The following is a 21,955-nucleotide window of genomic DNA, read 5'->3' on the forward strand; positions in this document are numbered from 1 at the left end:
TGAAATCAGGTGGACCAGACAGAGAAAAGATTTTTTGAAAACTGAAATACTTGTGACAGGGTAGTATGAACAAAGATACTTTTTGGTCATTTTTATTTAATAGAATTCATTTTATTTTACAATAAAAGAGGAGACACTAAAAGCATCTGAATCAGAAAATTATTTGTCTCCCTTCTCTGGCTGATATGATTAGCCAGGGCTAGTTTGTGGCTTGATACAGGAACATTAAGGCCAAACAGAAAAGGTTCAACTGAGTAAAAGTAGATTTACTAGCTATGTGACCTTGGCTAAGGTTACCATTTTTGTACACCTGTAAAATGAGTCTGATTTTATGTCAAGCTCAGAAAATCACTGCAGAGGATAAATGAAATACATGTGTCAGACATGTTGCATAGCTCTGAGCACACAGATAAGCACTGAAAAGATTTGGCTCTAGGTCTCTGGTTCTTACCAGAGCAATGGTTCCTGTTCACTCTGTACTGTGATTTTAACCCAAATTCTGGTCCAGAAAGGAGAGAACAGTATAAATAGTACAAATCCATGTAATTCTATTACCTCTGACCATCTCCTACTTTACCCTGTACTCCTCTCTGACACTTGAGAGAATAAGGTAGATTTTTCAAAAAAGAAGTGAATTTTCAAAGGCACCCAGTGAATAGGTGTATAAAGGGAAATTTAGCACTTTCTGGACAGGTAAATCTCTGGGTTGACAAACAAGGATCCATGCTAGATGATGTGAACCTAACCTTGAGAGAATCCCCTAAAGGCCTGTTTGCTTTCCTTAATGAATGCTCCCCAGTGTAGTTCCTCCAGCATTTATCTCAGAAGTCCACTAATCCCACAGCTCCTGAGCATGAAAAGCTTAGAACACAATGCCTTGTAAGGTCAGGGAAGGCCTCCTTGGAGCTCTTACCATGAAATTTCTAACCTGGGTCTTTGTGGAAAGGCTAGAAAGGCATTTTAATCCTCTAAAGTTGGCAATAAGAAAGTATACTCAGAGCCAGACATGAGAGGTCACATATTCCATGATTTTGTACATATGAAATACCTGGAAAAGGCAAATATAAAGCAGGTGAGTGGTTGCCTGGGGCTAAAAATGGGAACAGGGATTAACTGAAAATGGGCCTGAAAGATATTATTAGGGTGATGAAAATGTTCTGAAATTGGATTATGGTGACAGTTGCACAACTATGCAAATTCACTAAAAACCACTGATTTGTACACTTATGTGGGATAATTTTATGTTATGTAAATTATACCTCAATAAAGTTGTTATATATATAAAAAGCATACTTAGTACTTAAAACATATCTTTTGATTCAAATGGGTTCTGGCTAGGAGTTTTGTAATTTCAAACTAAAATACTTATTAAGGCAGAAGAGAAAGAAGTGGAACGATGTCACTGGGGGAAAAAAAAACTGAAAAAAAAAAATCTCAGAATCTTCAGCTGGAATGGAAAATCTTACCTTAAGAGATTGCATGAAGAAAGACAACAGAGGCCACCAGGAAACTCAGGTTACAGCCCACACAGAAAATTGGGTAGCTGTTTCTTTGCCCTGCCAGGTGTTAATCTGGACAGACTGTCTTATTTTCTACTCACTAGGAGAGTGAGGGGCAGCAGGGTCTCAGTCCATAACGAGTAAGGAAGAGTCAGGCAGAGCACCTTAGATTCAGAGACATAGTCTTTCAAAGTAAAGAGCCACAGATGCCTCTCTGTTGAGGAACTTCCCTTTTCTAAAATGTTCACAGGAAATAAATAGAAAAGGCAGCCTCCAACAGATGGCATTAGTTGATCACATGTGGTCATTGGATGTTGGCCATTCTATTGTTCCTTACTGTAGAACAGAGTTTATAGCATCTGGGTTTATTTTAAAAGTGTTATATGGGGGCATCTCAGTGGTTCAGTTGATTAAGTGTCTGACTCTTAGTTTCAGCTAAGGTCCTGATCTCAGGGTCATGAGATGGACCCCTGTGTTGGGCTCACACTCAGAGGGGAGTCTGCTTAAAGACTCTTTCTCCCTCTACACACCTCCACCAGCACCTATGCTCATGCATGCTCTCTGTCCCTAAAATATATGAATAAATCTTTAAAAAAATAAAAAATAAAAGTGTCATATGAATATTATTTACCCTGATCATGTCCAAAAGCAGTGAGAAGTTGGAAAACTAGCAGAAAGAGAGATGTATGATTACTATGTTGAAAAAGTAAAGCTTAACTTTCTGTGGACAGATTTACACTGATCACTTGCAAGGTGTCATTGTCGTCTAATAAATGGCCTTTTCGACTCAAATTTGCTTTTAACCAAAGTACTTGCTGCAAAAGAAGGTATGTGAGGAAACCAATTTTCAGTACATGTGGAAATTATGGTTTTTCTTACACTACATCAGTTGAGTAGGATGTGGAGGGAGGAGGCAAGGCCATCACAGTAGACAGATATTATAGGGCAAAGTTACCTAGAAACTCAGTGGGAGCTGTATATATATATATATATATATATATATATATATATCACTAGCCCTCCAGCTGCAGAAGGAAAGGAAAGATGTCACAAAGTGGACCAAGACTGAGATCAAGGGCACTTTATGCACCATCTTGGCTGACACAAAGCACGAACAGATTGATCTGGAAGGAAGAGAAAAGCAGAAAATACCATATGGAAACTGAAAAAAAATACTGTAATATAAAGGAATATAAGAGGGAAATTATACCTGAAGAACATACCTATGAACCTTGCTTAATTTAAGGCTCAAAACCAAATTTCAGGAAACTGAATGGAATCCTAAATAGAGTACAAAAAGACACTTTTTTTTCCTTTTTATTTTTTTTAAAGATTTTATTTATTCATGAAAGACAGAGAGAGAGAGAGAGAGAGAGAGAGAGAGAAGCAGAGACACAGGCAGAGGGAGAAGCAGGCTCCATGCCAGGAGCCTGACACAGGACTTGATCCCACGGGACTCAATCCCAGGACTCCAGGATCACACCCTGGGCCAAAAGCAGGCGCCAAACCGCTGAGCCATCCAGGGATCCCCCTTTTTTTTCTTTTTTTTATGAAACAGGAAAAAAAGCCATAAGGAGAAAACAGGCTAAGATAAAAATGCAAGATGAGATTTTAAAAAGGAAGATGGATGAGTTAATAGAGATGAGAATGATGGTGACAGTGATGAGAAGACAGCAATAAAAATCACTAATGTTATACCTTTTATATACCATGCTTTTATTCTAAATGTGTTTATATTTGTTAATTCATTTAATTCTTTTTTAAAAAGATGTTATTTATTTATTCATGAGAGACAGAAAGAGAGAGAGAGGCAGAGACATAGACAGATAGAGAAGCAGATTCCTCACAGGACGCCCAATGTGGAACTGGATCCCCACACCTGGGATCACACCCTGAGCCAAAGACAGATGCTCAACCGCTGAAGCACCCAGGCATCCCCTAATTCTTTAAATTTATTTTATTTATTTATTTGAGAGGGAGAATGAGAGTGAATGGGGGAGGGACAGAGGGAAAGGATCTCAAGCAGACTCCATGCTGAATGTGGAGCCCAGTGTAGGACTCAACCCACAACCCCAGGATCATAACTGAGCTGAAATCAAGAGTTGGATGCCTAACTGACTAAACCATCCAGGCGCCCCATTAACTCATTTAATTCTTACAAGAACACCAAGACTGTATACTATTATTATTGTCCCCATTTTATAATTGAGGAAACTGAGAGGGAATAAGCAACTTCCTTAAGGCTAACTAATAAATTCTGGAGGCAGGATTCAGGCCCTGACAATATGACTTGCTTTTAATCATTACATTAAGAAAGGATAACAAGGAAACAAAAGATAACAATAACAGAACTAAAATCATTCATGGTAGTAAAAGCATAACTGAAGTTGTAGGTGACATACTAAAATGAAAAAAATATGCATCTTAAAAGGAAAAAACACAAAAATAAGAAAAGACGTGATAGATATGAAAGCTAGACAATTAAGCTTTCCCTCAGTGATGATGACAGAAAGGACTCGTCACAATCCAGGGAAAATTTAGAAAAGGAACCTATATTTAGATAAAATCTGTTAAAAAAAAAAACAATGCAAAACCCTATAATGGAGCATTAAAGAACACAAAAAACCCAATCAGAACATAGGAAAAACAAACACCTGTTACATATAAAAAATTCAATCTCACTTATAATTAAAAAGAGAAGAAATTAAATTAGATCCTATTTCATACTACAAATGTGAATAGAACATCAAAATACAAAAGATAGGCTGGCAAAATTAATAGAAAAATCCAATATTACAGTTGGAGACTTCAAGCCCCCTCTATCTGTATTTGACAGATAGTGGGCAGAAAATAAGTGAGGATATAGTTAAATTGAATAGCACCATCACCATCAACTGGACCTCAATGACATTTATAGATTATTTCAACAACAGCAGAATACATTTTTCTCAAGCTCACAAGGAACATTTTCCAAGAAAGATCACATTCTGGGCTGTAAAACACACCTTAAAAAATTTAAGGAGTAGAAATCATGCAGTAAATGCTTTCAGACACAATGCAATTAAAGTAGGAATCAGTAACAAAAAGATAACTGGAAGATATCCAAATACTTGAAGATTAAACAACAGACTTCTAAATAACACATGAATCAAAGAAGAGTCTCAGGAGAAATTTTAATGTATTTGAAATAAATGATAATGACAACTTAACTTTTTAAATCTGTGGGATGCAGTGAAAGATGTGCTTCTAGAGAAATTTATGGTATTGAATGCATATGTTAGAAAAGAAGAAAGCTCTAAAATTGATAATCTAAGCTTCCACCTTAGGAAACTAGAAAATGAAGAGCAAATTAAATCCAAAATAAGGAGGAGAAAATAAATAATAAAAATTAAAGCAGAAATCAAGGAAATTGAAAACAGAAAATCAACAGAGATAAATCAACAAAACCAAAAACTGTTTCTTTGAAAAGATTAATCAGATTGGTAAACCTCTAGCCAGGCCAACCAAGGGAAAAAGACAGAAGATACAAATTACTAATATCAGAAATGGAAGAGGAACCATCACTACTGATATCAGGGACATTGGGAGGATAATAAAAGAATAATAGGAACAACTCTATGACCACAAATTTGATAACTTAGATGAAATAAAATAAATTCCTTGAAAGAGATAATTTACCAAAACTCACATAAGGAGAAAGATATAATTTAAAAAGAATGACATATATTAAAGGAACTGAATCAACAATTAATAATCTTCCAAAAGAGAGAGCACTAGACCTGGATGATGAATTCTACTAACCATTCTACTAACCACTTAAGGAAAAAAAAATTATACCAATTTTTTACAATCTTCTCCAGAAAATAAAAGAATATTTATTTTTGAGGTCAGCATAATCTTGATCCCAAAACCAAAGACACAAGAGAGGAAGACTACAGACATTATCTCTCACCAAAACAGATGCAAAAATCCTTAATAAAATATTGGCAAATTAAATCTAACAATGTATTTTAAAAAACTACACACCACAATCCACCAGGATTTATTCTAGGTATATAAGGCATAAAATCAATTAATGTAATCTATTACAGGAACAGATTAAAGAAGAAAAATCACATGATCATATCAGTAGATTTCAGAAAAAACATTTGACAAAATCCAACACCCATTCATGATAAAAACTCTCAGTAATCTAGGTATAGAGGGGGAACTTCCTCAACTTGAGAAAGAACATCAACAAAACACCTATGGCTAACATCATACTTAGCATCAGGAACTAGATACTTTCCCCTTAAGATAAGATGCCTCCTCTCAACACTCCTATTCAACATCATATAGGAAGTCCTAGCTTATGCAATAAGATTGTTTCAAAAAGGCAATAAAAGATTGGGAAGGAAGAAATAAAACTGTCTTTGTTTGCTGATGGCATGATTATCCATTCAGGAAATCCCAACAGAATTAACCAAACACTACTGGAACTTGTCGGTGATTATAGCAAGATTGTAAGATATAAGGTTAATATACAAAAGTCAAGTGCTTTCCTAGATACCAGAAATGAAAAATAGGAATTTGAAGTTAAAAACATAATGCCATTTACATTAGTACAAAATATAAAATACTTGAATAAATCTAATAAAAAATGTACAAGAGCTATATGAGGAAAATTATAAAATGCTGATGAAGGAAATCAAACAAGATTTAAATAAATGGAGATAGAATCCATGATTATGGATAGAAAGATTCAAAAGTTGAGATGTCAGTCCTTTTCAACTTGATCAATAGCTTCAACACAATCCCAATAAAAATCCCAGCAAGTTATTCTGTAGGTATTGAAAACTGGTTCTAAAGTTTCTATGGAAGGGTGAAATATCTAGAATAGCCAACAAAATATTGATGGACAACAAAGACAGAAGACTTATACTACCCAACTTCAAGACTTACTATGAAGCTATAGTAATTAAGACAGTACAGTATTGGTAAAAGAATACACAGATCAGTGGAACAGACTAGAGCATCCAGAAATATGCCCCCACACAAATAGAGTCAAGTGATTTTTGACAAAAGAGCAAAGACAATTCAATGGAGAATAGTCTTTTCAAAAACTGGCTCTGGAACAAGTAGACATCTATGGACAAACAAAAGGAACCTAGACTCAGATCTTATATCTTTCACAAAAATTAATTCAAAATGGATAATAGGTTTAAATGCAAAACACAAAACTATAATACTTGTAGAAGATAACATAAGAAAAAATCTAGGTAACTTTGGGTTTGATGTTGACTTTTTCAATACAACACAAAAAGCATGACCCATGAAAGAAAAAAATGGGCAAGGTGGATTCCATTAAAATTCAAAACTTAGGCTCTATTGAAGATACCATTAAGAAAATGAAAAGACAAGACACAGTGTGGAAGAAAATATCTGCAAAATATATCTGATAAAGGAGTTATATCCAAAATATACAAAGAATACTTAAACTATAAGAAAACAAACTCAACCATAAGAAAACAAACAATCTAATTTAAAAATGAGTGAAAGATCTGAACAGTAACTCCCCAAAGGAGATATAGAGGTGGTAAATAAGAATACAAAAAGAGGCTCAAGGGGTGCCTGGCTGGCTTAGTCAGTAGAGTGTGGAACTCTTCATTTTGGGGTTGTGAGTACAAGCCCCACATTGCATATAGATATTACTTAAAACATCTTTTAAAAAAAAGATGCTCAACATCATATGTCATTAGGCAATTGCAAATTATTATTTTTATTTATTTATTTATTTATTTATTTATTTATTTATTTATTTATTTATTCATGAAAGACACAGAGAAAGAGGCAGAGGGAGAAACAGGCTCCCTTCAGGAGCCCGACACAGGACTCAATCTCCGGACTCCAGGATCATGACCTAGCCAAAAGCATATGCTCAACCACTGAGCCACCCAGATGCCTTAGACAATTGCAAATTATAACAAGATACCACTACACACCTATTAGAATGGCTAATACCAACACTGACAACACTAAATGCTAAGGCAGATTGAGAGCAATAGGTATTCTCATTCATTGCTGTTAGGAACACAAAATGGCGCAACCACTTTGGAAGACATGTTTGAGAGTTTCTTACAAAGCTAAACATAGGCTTACCATTTGATGCAAGAATCATGGTCCTGGGTATCTACCAAATGAATTGAAAACTTATATCCACACAAAAACCTTAATATGAATGTTTATACCTGCTTTATTTTAAATTTCCCCAAATTGGAATAAGCCAAAATGTTCTTTAATAGGTGAATTAATAAATAGCTGAATAATGGGATAATTCATTATTAATGAATAATGAATAATAATGGGATATTATTCAGTGATAAGAAGAAATAAACTATCAAGGCATACAAAGATCTAAAATGTCTTAAATGCATATGACTAAGTGAAAAAAGCCTGAAAGGCTACACACTGTATGATTCCAACTATATCACATGCTGGAAAGGGTGAAACTATACAGACAGGAAAACAATCAATCAATGGTTGCCAAGAGTTAAGGGGACAGGGGGGATGAATAGGTGGAGCTAAGGATTTCTAGGGTAATATTAAACTATTTTGTATGATACTGTAATGGTGAATAGATGATGTTATTTGTTAAAACTCTTAGAAGAGGGATCCCTGGGTGGCGCAGCGGTTTGGCGCTTGCCTTTGGCCCAGGGCGCGATCCTGGAGACTTGGGATCGATTCCCACGTCAGGCTCCCGGTGCATGGAACCTGCTTCTCCCTCTGCCTGTGTCTCTGCCTCTCTCTCTCTATCTCTCTGTCACTATCATAAATAAATAAAAATTTAAAAAAAATAAAAAATAAAAAAATAAAACTCTTAGAAGAAAGTATAAAATACAAAGAGTGAAAATACAAACTATGGACTTTAGTTAAAATATAATTTATCAGTATTAGTTAATCAACTATAACAAGTATACTACACTGATGCAAGATGTTAATAATGGGGAGATTGGGAGGGAGGGTGGTTTGGGAAAGGGACATGTGGGAACTTTGTACTTCACACTCATTTTTCTCCATAAACCTAAAACTGCTCCAAAATTAATGTTTATTGGGGAGCCTGGGTGGCTCAGTTGGTTAAGCATCTGCCTTCAGCTCCAGTCCAGGGATCGAGCCCTATGTCAGGCTCCTTGCTCAAAAGGGATTCTGCTTCTCCCTCTCCCTTTGCTCCTCCTCCCACTTATGCTCTCTCGCATATGCTCACACACTCTCTTTCAAATAAATAAATAAAATATTTTAAAAAATAAATAAAATTAACATCTATTAAAATATTTTTTACATGCTGAGTGAAGTAAGTCAATCAGAGAAGCACAATCATTATATGGTTTCATTCATAAGGGGAATATAAAAAAATAGTGAAAGGGATTATAGGGAAAGGGAGAGAAAATGAGTGGGAAAGGTTAGAGAGGGTGACAAAGCATGGGAGACTCCTAACTCTGGGAAACAAACAAGGGGTAGTGGAAGGGGAGGTGGGCAGGGGGATGGGGTGACTGGGTGACAGGCACTGAGGGGGGCACTTGACAGGATGAGGACTGGGTGTTATTCTGTATGTTGGTAAACTGAACACCAATAAAAAATAAATTTATTATTAAAAAAAATAAAAGCTCTAAAATTTCAATCAAAAGCTTTAAAATTAAAAAAAAATTAAAAAAAAAATAAAAAAAAAGCTTTAAAATTGTATTGATCCTTGATTCAGCTATTTTATTTCTTGGAAATTATCCTAAGAAAATAATCATAGGTCAAGCAAGTAGGTAGCCACCAGAACACTGTTCATCACAATGTTGTTAATGATAGCAAAAGCTAGAAAATAATGAAAACAAGTGCAGAACCATCCCAAGTTTGAAAAAATAAATCTATGTGCACATATATGCATAGGGAAATGTCAAAAGGATGGTTATTGAAATATTAATAGTGGTTATCTTTAAAAATATATATTTTATTATATGATCTATTCATATTTTTTCTAAAAAATCAAGAATGCATTTCACACTCAGTATAGCTATTATAAAAAACAAAACAATACATGAGAATGTGGAAAAATTAGAATTCTTGTGCATTGCTGGTAGGAATGTAAAATGGTACAACTACTATGGAAAACATTGTGGCAATTCCTCACAAACTTGAACACAGAATTACCACATGATCTATAAATTCCACTTTTGAACATATAGCTAAAAGAAATGAAAGCAAGAGACTCAAACAAACATTTGTACCCTCATGTGTATAGCAGCATTATTCACAACAGCCAAAAGGTGAGAGCAACTCAAGTGTCTACCAACGGATGAAGAGAGAAACAAAATGTGGTATTAACACAAAATGGAGTATTATTCAGCCTTAAAAAGGAAGGAAATTCTGACAATCCTACAACATAGGTGAACTGTGAAAATATTACTAAGTGAAATAAACTTTCAAAGAAGGACAAATACCATATGCTTCTACTTATATGAGATACCCAGAGTAGTCAAATGTATAGACTGAAAGTAGAATGGTTGTTGCCAGGGGGACAGAAGGAGGGGAATATGGGGAATTAATGTTCATAGAACATGGAGTTTTAGTTTGTGAAGATGGAAAAAGTTCTGGAGATAAATGGTGGTGATGGTTGCAGAACAATGTCTAACATTACTGAACTGTACACTTACAGAGTTGAAATGGTAAATTTTTTATGTTATGCACACTTTAGCACAATAAAAAAATAATCTTCTAAACCCAAGAATAAATAAAAGATGAAGGGAGAGGTGGAAGAGGAAGAGAAAAAGAAGAAAGAAAGACAAAAAGATTCAGTCAGTTGGGTGTCTGACCCTTGGTTTCAGGTCAGTTCACAATCTCAGAGTCATGAGACCAAGCCCCAAGTCAGGCTCTGAACTCAGCACAGAGTCCGCTTGAGTTTCTCTCTCCCTGTCCCTCTGCCCCTCCCTTCCCCCATGCTCTCTCTCTCAAATGAAGAAAATAAATAAATCTTTAAAAAAAGAAAGAGGAAAAGTATAAATGTACTACTATCTAACTAATGGTCCAGGGCCTCTATGCAGTTCATCTGATAGATGACATAAAGTGTGCTACATGTGCTGAGGAAAAACTGTGTAGAGGGGTACTGACATCTACTTGTTCTTCATTATTATGATTATTATATAAAGTTTCAAGCATAAATACTGAAAACATTGCACAGCAAACATTTGTATAGCCCTCTCCTAAATTTTACCATTAGTTTTTACTTGTTTTATCATACACCTGTTTATTCCTCTATCCATTCATTAAGTCATCTTATTTTAAACTTCCCCATAGGGCAGCCTGGTGGCTCAGCGGTTTAGCACTGCCTTCAGCCCAGGGCCTGATCTTGGAGACCCCGGATCGAGTTCCACGTCTGGCTCCCTTCATGGAGCCTGCTTCTCCCTCTGCCTGTGTCTCTGCCTCTCTCTCTCTGTCTCTCTCTCTGTCTCAAGAATAAATAAATAAAATCTTAAAAAAAATAAACTTCCCCATAAACTTTAACATTTATGTTATTTCCTGTACAATATTTGTTTATATTTTTCCTCTTGATATAAAATTTATATACAATGAAATGCACAAATCTTAAGTGTACATTCACTGAGTTTTGACAAATGCACATACCTAGTGTAGACCAAATCTCTCTCCATATATATGTTACTATCACTCCAGAAGTTACTTCATGGCCATTCATATACTTTTTTATAATCACAAAAAGTAAAGCCATTTGGAAAGCATTTATATTTTGATCTCATTTTTGTTAAAGAAATATAGAAAAAACTAGAAGAAAAAATATTGAAACTATTTCTAGGTAGTTAGATTACCATTGGTTTTTATTTTCAGCTATTCCTTTCTCTGTATGTTCTAAATTTTATATGTTATTATGGTGGTAAGAAGAAAAACAGTAAAAGCTACCTAACAGAAAAAAATCTTTTACTCTTTTAGTAAATGATGTCACACATAGAATATCCAGTCATTATGGTGATCATTTTGAAGATAATGTATACAGCAAAATTGGAAACATTCAATATATTACAATGACAAAATTACAACAAATATTAATGTCATAATCACCATGATGTGATGAATTTAAAAACACAAAACAGGACTAGAAGGAAATAAGAAAAACAAAAGTGCTACATTTTTCATTCTATCACCTGGAGCCTGTTTGAGCATGGGTAATTTTGAGGAAAAAAATCTTGTATGAATTTTTCTAAATGAAAATAGTTAAAACATCCCATAAGACCCTGACTTCAGGACCACCCATCTCTTATAAATGTGGACCCAATCAGGCAAGCTAAAAAATCTCCCCAAGCCTTTGTAAAAATCTTACTTGGACCACACATTTTGATTGGATTTGGAACCATGCGATCCAAATTATTACAGCAAGACAAAACAAACAAGTACTGTTACCTCTGTCTGGAAAGATGTTGTTTTTTGTGAGTTTGACGCTTTTGGGCCTTGGATTGTTATCATCCATACCCATGATCAGGTTGCGGAAAAACAGATCAAATTTCTTCCTGCTCTCCGCATTGATGGTGCCTGCCACGGTCCACACCAAGGCAAAGAGGAATAGACCTTGCAGCCAGAGAAAGATCTGTTGACTTGTCAGACCTTCATATAATTCACTTTCCTCATCTATTTCCCTGATTTCATCTAAAAGCAAGAAAAAGGAACCTTAAGAGAAGCTGCATATATCCACCTATATACAGATCTAAACAATGTGAATTGGGTGGTCTTGTCTGTGTGGGCTCTGGGGAGGGGACTGATAGTGGCTGAGTGGCTATCACCCACCAGGTCCTTTATCCACTTATAAACATAAGTGCTAGTTTTTAATCATTTTTCTTTTCTTTTTTTTAAAAGTAGGCTCCATGCCCAGTGTGAGCTCAGTGCAGGGCTTGAACTCACAAAGATCAAAACCTGAGTTGAAATCAGGAGTCAGACACTTAATCACCTGAGATACCCAGGTGCCCCTTTTCTTATTTTATTTTTATATACTTTAGAATATATTTTAATATATTTCATATATTTTAAAATATATTTTTTAATTTCTCTAATTTTGAAAGGACACGGGAACCAACCTGAAGGAGCTCTCAATGGCTAAAGGCATTTGAGGAACAAAATAATTACAACATTGGATTATAACCCATAGAATAAAATAAATTTCTATGAGTCCATACTTTAGTTAGTAAATAACTGAATTAGCAAATAAATAAGGAAGAACAGTTCTTCCTTACAGAAGAATTCTAATTAGTAAATGTAGAAGGAATATATATAGAAATGGAAAATTAACATTAGGCAAATGCCACTGTTGTAACTATGGTACACAAGACTCACTACTGGATGTTAAAATCAGTGGAGGAAAATTTGGGGAGAAATAGGATATTTGCATAGTTTCAAATTATATTCCCCCATGCCTGCCTTTGGCCCAGGGCACGATCCTGGAGACCCGGGATTGAATCCCACATCGGGCTCCCGGTGCATGGAGCCTGCTTCTCCCTCTGCCTCTGCCTCTGTCTCTGTCTCTCTCTCTCTCTCTCTCTCTCTCTCTCTGTGTGACTATCATAAAAAAAAAAAAACTCAAATTATATTCCCCCAAATACTTACCAATTATGAAGGAAAAACATAACATTACACTGGAGAAATGTGGCTCTGGCCAAAGCTAACTTTGACAAACAGCCTTCACCAGTCATAAGATCTATCAACATCATGTACCTTCTTATGATGCACTGAGAAGGATGCATCATCACTTTTGTAGTATTCTTGCTGAAAATGCATAAACCCAATCTAATTATGAGAAAACATGAGGCAAACTTAAATTGAGAGACATTCTATAAAATAACTGGCCAGTATTATCAAGTGACAAAGTTATAGAAGATAAAGAGTGGAGCATGCAAATCTTGATCTAAGGGTCATGAGGTCCCATGCTGGAGGTAGTTTATTAAAAAAAAAAAAAAAAAAAAAAACAAGGAAAGACTGAAGAAATGGCATAGATTAGAAGAGACAAATGAGATACGATTTATAAAAAATGTGACCCCCTGAATTGGATCCTGGAACAGAAAAAGGACATTTGAGAAAAAATTGGTGAAAACCAAATAAAGTCTGTAGTATAGTTAATAGTATATAGTATCAATGTTAATTATTTTTATTTTGATCGTTGTGCCTTGGTTATATAAGATGTTAACATTAAAGGAAGCTAGGTAAAGGGATATGTGACTCAACATACTTTTAGCGATTTTTTTTTGCAAGTTTAAAATTAATTTTTTGCAAGTTTAACATAAAAGGCTAAAAATGTGTTTATTATTCCTTATCTTAAGGCCTTGTTGATCATAGTTATCATGCTTTTGCATTTTAGCACTAGCAGAGTAAAAAGTTAGGGCTTTGAAATCAGGTATGTGTGCATTCAAACCCAGTCCCCAGTTTTTGTAGTTGTGTGTCTTTTAGCACTCCTTTTTTTTTTTTCTTTTAGCACTCTTAATAAGGATTCAAGACTATAGATTTGGGAAGGCAAGAGATTATGTCACTCAGTGCTGGGAACAATGAGTCCATTCTTCATCCGATGCTTTCTTCCCTAGAGGAGATACTACACGAGGATAGGACACAGAGTTTGGGAAAGTATGCAAAACTTAACAACTAATGATGCAAATATATGGCATTGTATGCAGTTAGTGTGCCTTTGAAAAAATTGCTGGTAATTTTAACTTCAGAAAATCACATAAAATGTAGCCAAAGAAAGTCTCCACTCAGTTGTTCACCATGTTATATTTTTTACCTGCACCTATAAATGCTTTTGGAAGAAATGAGCTGAGAAAATGTTCATGTAATAGGAATTATAGGAAGATCCATCTTGAGTTTGAATTATGTGGCATCTTGAAAAAGAATTGGCATCTAGTAAAAGTTCTCCAAATGGACACGCCTTGATCACTTCCAACAGAATTCAATGCAATTTGATTTATGTGAGATAATTACTGAGAACTTCTCCAGGACCATTAAATAAACAATTCTAGGATTTATGTGCTTGCCATGTCCTAGAGAAGGTTCTTAGTTTTGTAGACTGATGTGATCAGTTCTCTTAACAGTGTAACCATGTAATTAGTGAATTCAGATTTTTGTAAATTTTTTTTAGCATGGGAAAATTTGTGGACTTATTTTTTTCAGGATTTTTAATTTTTTTCTCAGATACATTCACACTATCATCTAAATTTGTTTCCCTCCAGGATATTCTAGTTAGGTAAAGATGGACAAAAGTTATTACTCCCATTGTGTAGATGAGGAACCTAAGAGAGGAAAAGATGAGGTAATTTGCATAAAAATACTCAGGAAATTAATTCAGATTAAGGGTAAACCAAAACACATGGACTCTTCCACTAAACTCTACTGGCTATACTCCGAATGCTTGCTTATTCTAGACCAAAATTCTGGTTTCATTGTGACTCATGGTGAGGGGAATAGAAGAGATGGGGAGAAGAAAAAATATCCCACACATACTCCACTTTCATTTGGCTTAAGAATATTAGCACATACCAAGCAGGGAGGAATACAGTCTCATCATTGAGAAGGCAAGGTGGACAGGAGATGTTTGGACCACAAATTTACACTGAAGGCGAATAAATTCTAGGCAGGGCTGGACAAGCCACATAAACATGTCATTGACCTGAAGGTAGAAGTGAAATTTGAAGAGATGTTATCAAAAAATGAACGTTAAGATCAAGGCCTCAGTATACCTTTGGAAGGCTGGAGATGCTGGTAAAGTTGCTGATTATTTTTGAGAATGGGTGTATGGGGAAAAAAGATTACAGACACCAAAGCTCCTGACTAGCTTCCTACTTAATGGACAGGCTGTGCAGCCCACAATGCCATCCCTGTTTCACACCCCAGAGCTAGATACTCAGGGATACTTGGAGCTACTGTGGGTCAGCTACAAGATACACAAAATAATTTTAGGACCCAGACTGGGTATCTGACTTGCTTGTACAAAAAATGTTAGGAACTCTAAACAAGATTTTCAAATGACTGTTCTGCATTTGTAAGGTTGGACTCCTGTATAAAGTAGCCATAAGAAGGACAGAGTTGGGCAGCCTCGGTGGCTCAGCGGTTTAGCACTGCCTTCAACCCAGGGTGTGATCCTGGAGATCCAGGATCGAGTCCCGCGTCGGGCTCCCTGCATGGAGCCTGCTTCTCCCTCTGCCTGTCTCTGCCTCTCTTTCTCTGTGTCTCTCATGAATAAATAAATAAAATCTTAAAAAAAACCCAAAAAACAAAAAGAAGAAGCACAGAGCTAAGTTTGGGGCTCATTTTCAGTAATTCTTTGTATGTATTTACTTGTGGGTATAATGATTCTTGTCTCTGCTACCCACCCCAGCTACTCTTTTTAAAAAATTCCTCCTTTCTCCTCTCATTTTAGTTTTTTTTTCATTTTTGTTATATGTGGCTGTCACTGTAAATTATCTTGTCATTTTTTTTAGAAGTAGGCAAGTCATCACTAAATAAATGCATTAATAGATATGCATATGTGTGGATACATATCTATATTATAAATGTATAGACACATTTATATGTATATGAATATACATGTGTACATGGATATGTGGTATATTCATCCAGCCAATAAATATTTATTGAGCATTTGCTCACTGCCATGTTGTAAGTGCTGAGGATAAACAACTGACAAGATATACAAGATCTCTGCCCTCGTGGAGATTACTGAGCAGCAGACAAACAATAAATAAACAGGCAAGGAAATAAAGTACTTAAACTCATGAAAAGTACCAGCGGAAACAAATAAAGGTGTTACAATGGGGAATAACAGGAAGGGCTTAGTAGGATGGTCAGGGAAGGGTTCTAAGAGTAGGAGACCTTTATGTTGAGACCAGGATAATGAAGGAGAATTATCCCTCACAAGATAAAATGGGATATTTTCAGGAAGAGGAAGAAAAGGTGCAAAAGTCTTGAGGGGATGAAACTTGGGGTCTTCTAGGAATGAGAACAAAATGCAAGGGCTGCAGGGTAACAAGCTGAGGAAGAGGGCAGGTGATGAGGTTGGAAAGGCGGGCAGGGCCAGATCGTAGCCTCAGAGGTCCTGTTAAGAAGCTAGACTTTGAAAAAAAAAAAAAAAAAAAAAAAAAAAAGAAGCTAGACTTTGAACTAAGGACACTTAAGGAGTCCCTGAAGGCTTCTGGTGCAGGTATGTAGACTGGTCTCTGGGTGTGCATGTGGACATGTATCTGTATAAATGTATGCAATTACATTATATACATTGTACATGTACATAAATGGGACAGGAACGGGGCCATTCTACATAGCTCACCAGAGTGTTTCTGCAGTGGGAAGAGAACCTAACTATACCTTTCTTGGCTTCTTCAGTGGGAAGCTTTCCTAGGGAACTCTACTAACACAGGGAAAAACAGGAGACACCAAAAGCCTGGGTTCTGCTTCCCTAGTCTGAGACTGTGCTCGGGTACCACCTAACCTACATGTTCACTTATTTTTTAGGAAGGGAAAACAGGTATAGACACTTTTAGTAGCTGCAATACAAGCTTTTCTACACTGGTTCCAGGTGCCTAGCTATGGAAGATACAGAGTAAAGGTCACCAGGATGGGGAGTAGCAGTTCAGAGAGGAGCATAGTTCTTTCTAATCTGGCCTATTTTAGAGCAATTTCTAGAGATATTTCTGCAAGTAGGGCAATGGGAAAGGGCATGACATCTAGATGAAGATGTGTGTAGAAGGTATTAGTAACGAGGAATATGGAGACAGGGAAGGAGGGAAGTAAAGAAAGGTGATGGTCTCACCAATTCCTTGTGCTCTTCAGTGAGGCTAGTGGGAAGGGTGTCCATGTATGAGTCCTTCAAGGGCTTCCAGCCTAGTTGATGGGGCTCCATGTAGATCATCCCACACCTGGCAGGCACAAAGAGAGGACCAGCCTGATCCACATCCAGGTTCCCAAGCAGACAGTTGTGAGGTAAATGCAGGCAGTCACGGTAAAGTAAGAGGCTGGAGTTTGGATTGGGACACAGACCCTCACCAGCTCCAGCCCAAAGGGAAGGGTCCCAGATTTTGTCAGGAAAGGCTGAAAGCCAGTGATAATAGCTGGGGCTTGGGAGTTAGAGTGCCCTGGGTTTAAATCCCAGCTCCAGATTCAACTATCTGAGTAACCTTGGGCAAAATTTCCTTATTGTCTCTGAAATTCTACATCTTTGTTGTAAATCAAGAAATCTTAAAAAAAAAAAAACATAGTTCATAAGGCTATTGTAATGGTTAAATAAGAAGATAATAATTCAGCACCATTTCCTGATTAAGAAAACTCTTAATCCATGTAAACTATTATTAACATTACTATTAGCATGTACTGATCCTTTATGTAGTAAATGTTTTGTTTTTTTTTCCCCATTCTGTTATGTCTAGGTACTCTCTTGTTTGTTACTAATATGGCTGGTATTTATTATCTACTGCACGTCAGGCACTATGCTACATCCTAATGGTCTTTATCTCTAAATATTCTTCTTAATGGTCACATTTTAGATATGAGGAGAGTGTGGCTCAGAGAGGTAGAGTGACTTCGAAGAGGTATCACAGCTAGACATTGGCATGGCCAGGGTGGGAGCCCAAGTTGGTCTGACTTGCCACTGCTCTTTCTACTCCCTGACATTGCTTTTTGGAATGTGCACTGATTTTTATTGTTTTATGAACTTCAGGCACACAGGATTGGATTACTTATCATCCTTAGCACACTAACATTAGCCCATGCATGGCCCTTCTTAGTTGTTTTCAATAATGTAGTGAGTGCTCATGAACCCACCACCCAGACAGAAGCTTGGATCTTGACAATAATCTTCATCTAACCCCAATGGTCTCCCTTACCCTATACGTCTGGCTTTCCCTACCTGAGGAAACACAGTCTCTTGGATATCATGGTTACCCATTTATTGATTGATTCCTTTCTTACATATGTTCCTAAAATGCATATATATTTATTTTAGTTGTTTTTTAGCAGTTTAAAGGAAGACATTATGCTGTATGTAATATTGTGGGCTTACTTCATACATAATATTGCTAAGATTTTATACTTACTGTATTTAATAAGATTTATCCATTGGGTTCCACGTCAGCACAATTCATTTATTTTGAGTGATATATAAATATTATAATTTGCTACAGAAACATTCATTCAAAGGGATACATGTACCTCTATGTTTATTTCAGCATTATTTACAGTAACCATATTATGGAAGCAATCCATAGATAAATGGATAAAGATGTGATATATCTATAAAGTGGAATATTACTTGGCCATAAAAAGAATGAAATCTTGCCACTTGCAACAACAAGGACAGAGCTAGAGAATATTATGCTAAATGAAATAAGTCAGTCAGAGAAGGACAAATACCATATAATTTCACTCATATGTGGAATTTAAGAAACAAATGCACAAAGGAAATAAGAAAAAGCGAGAGGCAAACCAAGAAACAGACTCTTAACTATAGAGAACAAAGTAATGGTTACCAGAGGGGAAGTGGGTGGGGTATGGGTGAGATAGGAGATGAGGATTAAAGAGTACACTTATCATTATGGAACAAAAATAAAATAAATTGATAAGAAATTACAATTTGTGACTTGATTACATTAATTCATTCCTGTTAATGGGCATTTGGGTTGCTTCCAAGTGTTTGTTATTGTTAATTAGGCCACTCTGAGAATTCCTGTAGATGAATTTTATTGTACATGGGCAAAAGTTTATTAGAAGTGGAATTGCTGGTCATGACACATGTGAAGTTTCAATCTTAGAAGATCATATCAAACTCTTTTCCAAAGTACATGTCCAATTTTAGATTCCTACCAGCACCATGGGTTGAAGACTGGGTTTAGGATAAATCAGAGGGACAACAAATAATGTAGGTGATCCACTTAATCACATTTGTGGGTTTTTAGGGTCAGTGAGGCCACACAACCCTCAGGGTACCAGTGTAAGGCTCACTGACCTGCTCACAGTGGCTGGAGAGGCCTGCTCCAGATCTGCTGGCTCAAAGATCAGACTCATCTTAGGGCTCATCTGGATAATTTCTCCACTCATTAAACATAGCTGAAAGTACAAAGCAGAGGTGGGAAAGTCAGGCAAAGGGGTTAGATTCCATCTGCAAGTGAAAGGCCTCAGGGCAGACAGAGATGGTTTAAGTTAATTCAACAAATATTTCTTGAGTACCAACTATGCATCAGGCACAGGTGCATAGGATAAAACAGACAAAAAATCTCTGTGCAGATGGAAGATTGAGAAGTTATCAGACTATAGCAAGTTTCATAGTTCTTACTCAGTGTTTAACATAGAACTTAACTCATACCTTCCTCCTGTTTTATTTGCTTGTTTCCCATGAAAGACTCCTTTTGGAATCCCTCATGAACTGGTGCAGGGCTAGAGGGACAAGAGCATTTCCACAAATCCTTTCTAGGATGGAAGGAAAGGCCATCAGAAGTCCTAGTGGTTAGTAGGTATGTCCCCATAGAAAGTAGTGTGAGTACATAGGGCAGCCTCTGAGTATGTACAAAGTTAGTAGTGCTGCTTCCCATTTACCAACATGGGTTTAAGTGAGATAGTTAAGTCATAAGATTACCTGAGGCTTTGGTCTCTCAGGGGCAGAGAGAAAACCCTATCACTCCCTGTTGCTCATCCAAAGTTGTACTAAATAAGTCCTTACATTACCTGGCCCACATAAAACACACCTGGAAGCAGGTCACTGCATGTATCCCCAGGAAGGTCATAGCTGTTATGGGGCTGACACCACCAGCAGTGTCATCTCTGAATATTAAGAAAAGTAAAAGACACTGATACCTCTGACACTAGTTTGATTTACACCCAGAGAAGAGTCATCAGAAAATTCACTGATTATTGATTCTTTATAATTATCTTAAGACCAACAAGTACATTTGTACAATTAGTTTATATAACATAGCCTATATCATGTAATAAAACATTTCTATTTTTATATGTTATGTAATCAAAATTATGCACGTGCTATAATTAGCATGTGTGTGTAATTTGGATAATTAGGTCTTCCATTGTTGAGCATGACTCACTCACAGTCTTGTGAAATTTTAATGCACTAGGAAAGCATATTTTGATTTGATAATCATGTATATTCGTGTAGAAACTCTTCCTTAAAAATGGTGATTAATTTAATTTTATTTTAACATACAGTAAGATAACACTTGTTATATGTCAGGTGCTATTAAAAGCACCTGGGGAATATTATCTTATCTCATCTTCCTGATTAACACTATGATGTGGACACTATTGTTCCCATTTTACAGATGATGAAACTGAATAGCTTGCCTTGGTTCATCCAGCTGGCAGGTGGCAGTGCAGAGTTTGAACTCAGGCTATCCAGCTCCAGAGTCCAAACTCTTTAGGTGCTATGCTTACTGTGGCAGAATATATTTTCCAAAGATTGTTGCAGTGACAGCTTCCATCCCTTGTGTGTTTTTGCAAAGTGGCCTTGCCCTGCTCCATCAAGAAGTGGAGCCTCTCTCCCCACTCCCTTGAATCTGGGCAGGCCCTGTGACTTCTTAGACTCATAGAATTGAGAAAAAGTGATGCTATGCCAGTTCCAAGTACAGCTCTTAATTTCCTGGAAGCTGTCACTTCCTGCCTTTTGGAAAATTAACTACCATGTAAGAAGTGCCACTGTTCCAAGCTCACTGAGTGAGACACCCAAGGCACATGGAAACCCAGCTGAGCCCTCCCAAACTTTATAATCCACAATATTATGAGCAAAGTAAATGGCTGTTTTAAGTCTCTAAGTACACAGCAATGGATAACCAAAACACATTCCACATATCAGGCACAATGTATGTGCTACTTGTTTAATTGCCAAAATCCCTATTCTGTTACTACCTTTTAACAAATGAGGAAATTGAGGTCCAACAGCTCAACTCTAGAGCTGGTGATTCAATATGATATCAATACCTAGACTTTTAACTACAATGCAACATTATCCCTAAACATACAAAGCTTACCAACTACAAGTACAAACAGAAGCGTAATTCATAAGCTGTTACTTTCTTGTGGGGCATTTATTCTTACTGCAATAAATGTATGCATTATATAGTTTTGGTCAATTACTTGAATAAGAGAATTTATACCATACCTATGTAACAGTGATAGGACACTAAGTAGTACCTTTTTATTGTCATCCAGAACTGTGTTCATATTTTCAATCCAAACAGCATCTACTGGCCCATCAAATATAATCCACTTGCGTTCATCAGACATTGAAGACGCTTGCTCCCGGAAAGCATTGGCAAGGATACCATCTGTCCATTCATGGCTCACTGGGTCAAAGCACCCATAGAGCTGCCCCATGGTGATGGCCTTGGGGTTGATGATCCTGTACTCCACAGCAAATTCGTCCATCTGGTTGGCTGGGCAAGAAGGTCCAACATGAGTTA

General features: G+C 36.5%; 1 protein-coding gene across 1 annotated transcript in view; it reads right to left on the reverse strand.

Annotated features, from left to right (window-relative positions):
- Window positions 1–21,955, reverse strand: part of DNAH3 (dynein axonemal heavy chain 3) — a 172,201-nt gene that overhangs the window by 60,140 nt on the left and 90,106 nt on the right. Inside the window, 5 exon segments of the mRNA XM_055340043.1 lie at window positions 11,931–12,173; window positions 15,042–15,171; window positions 17,308–17,413; window positions 19,495–19,595; window positions 21,687–21,928. Of these exon segments, the coding sequence (XP_055196018.1) occupies window positions 11,931–12,173; window positions 15,042–15,171; window positions 17,308–17,413; window positions 19,495–19,595; window positions 21,687–21,928 (822 nt within the window).

This window comes from Nyctereutes procyonoides, unplaced genomic scaffold, assembly GCF_905146905.1.
Source record: "Nyctereutes procyonoides isolate TBG_1078 unplaced genomic scaffold, NYPRO_anot_genome, whole genome shotgun sequence".
In the NCBI taxonomy this organism is placed as follows: Eukaryota; Metazoa; Chordata; class Mammalia; order Carnivora; family Canidae; genus Nyctereutes; species Nyctereutes procyonoides.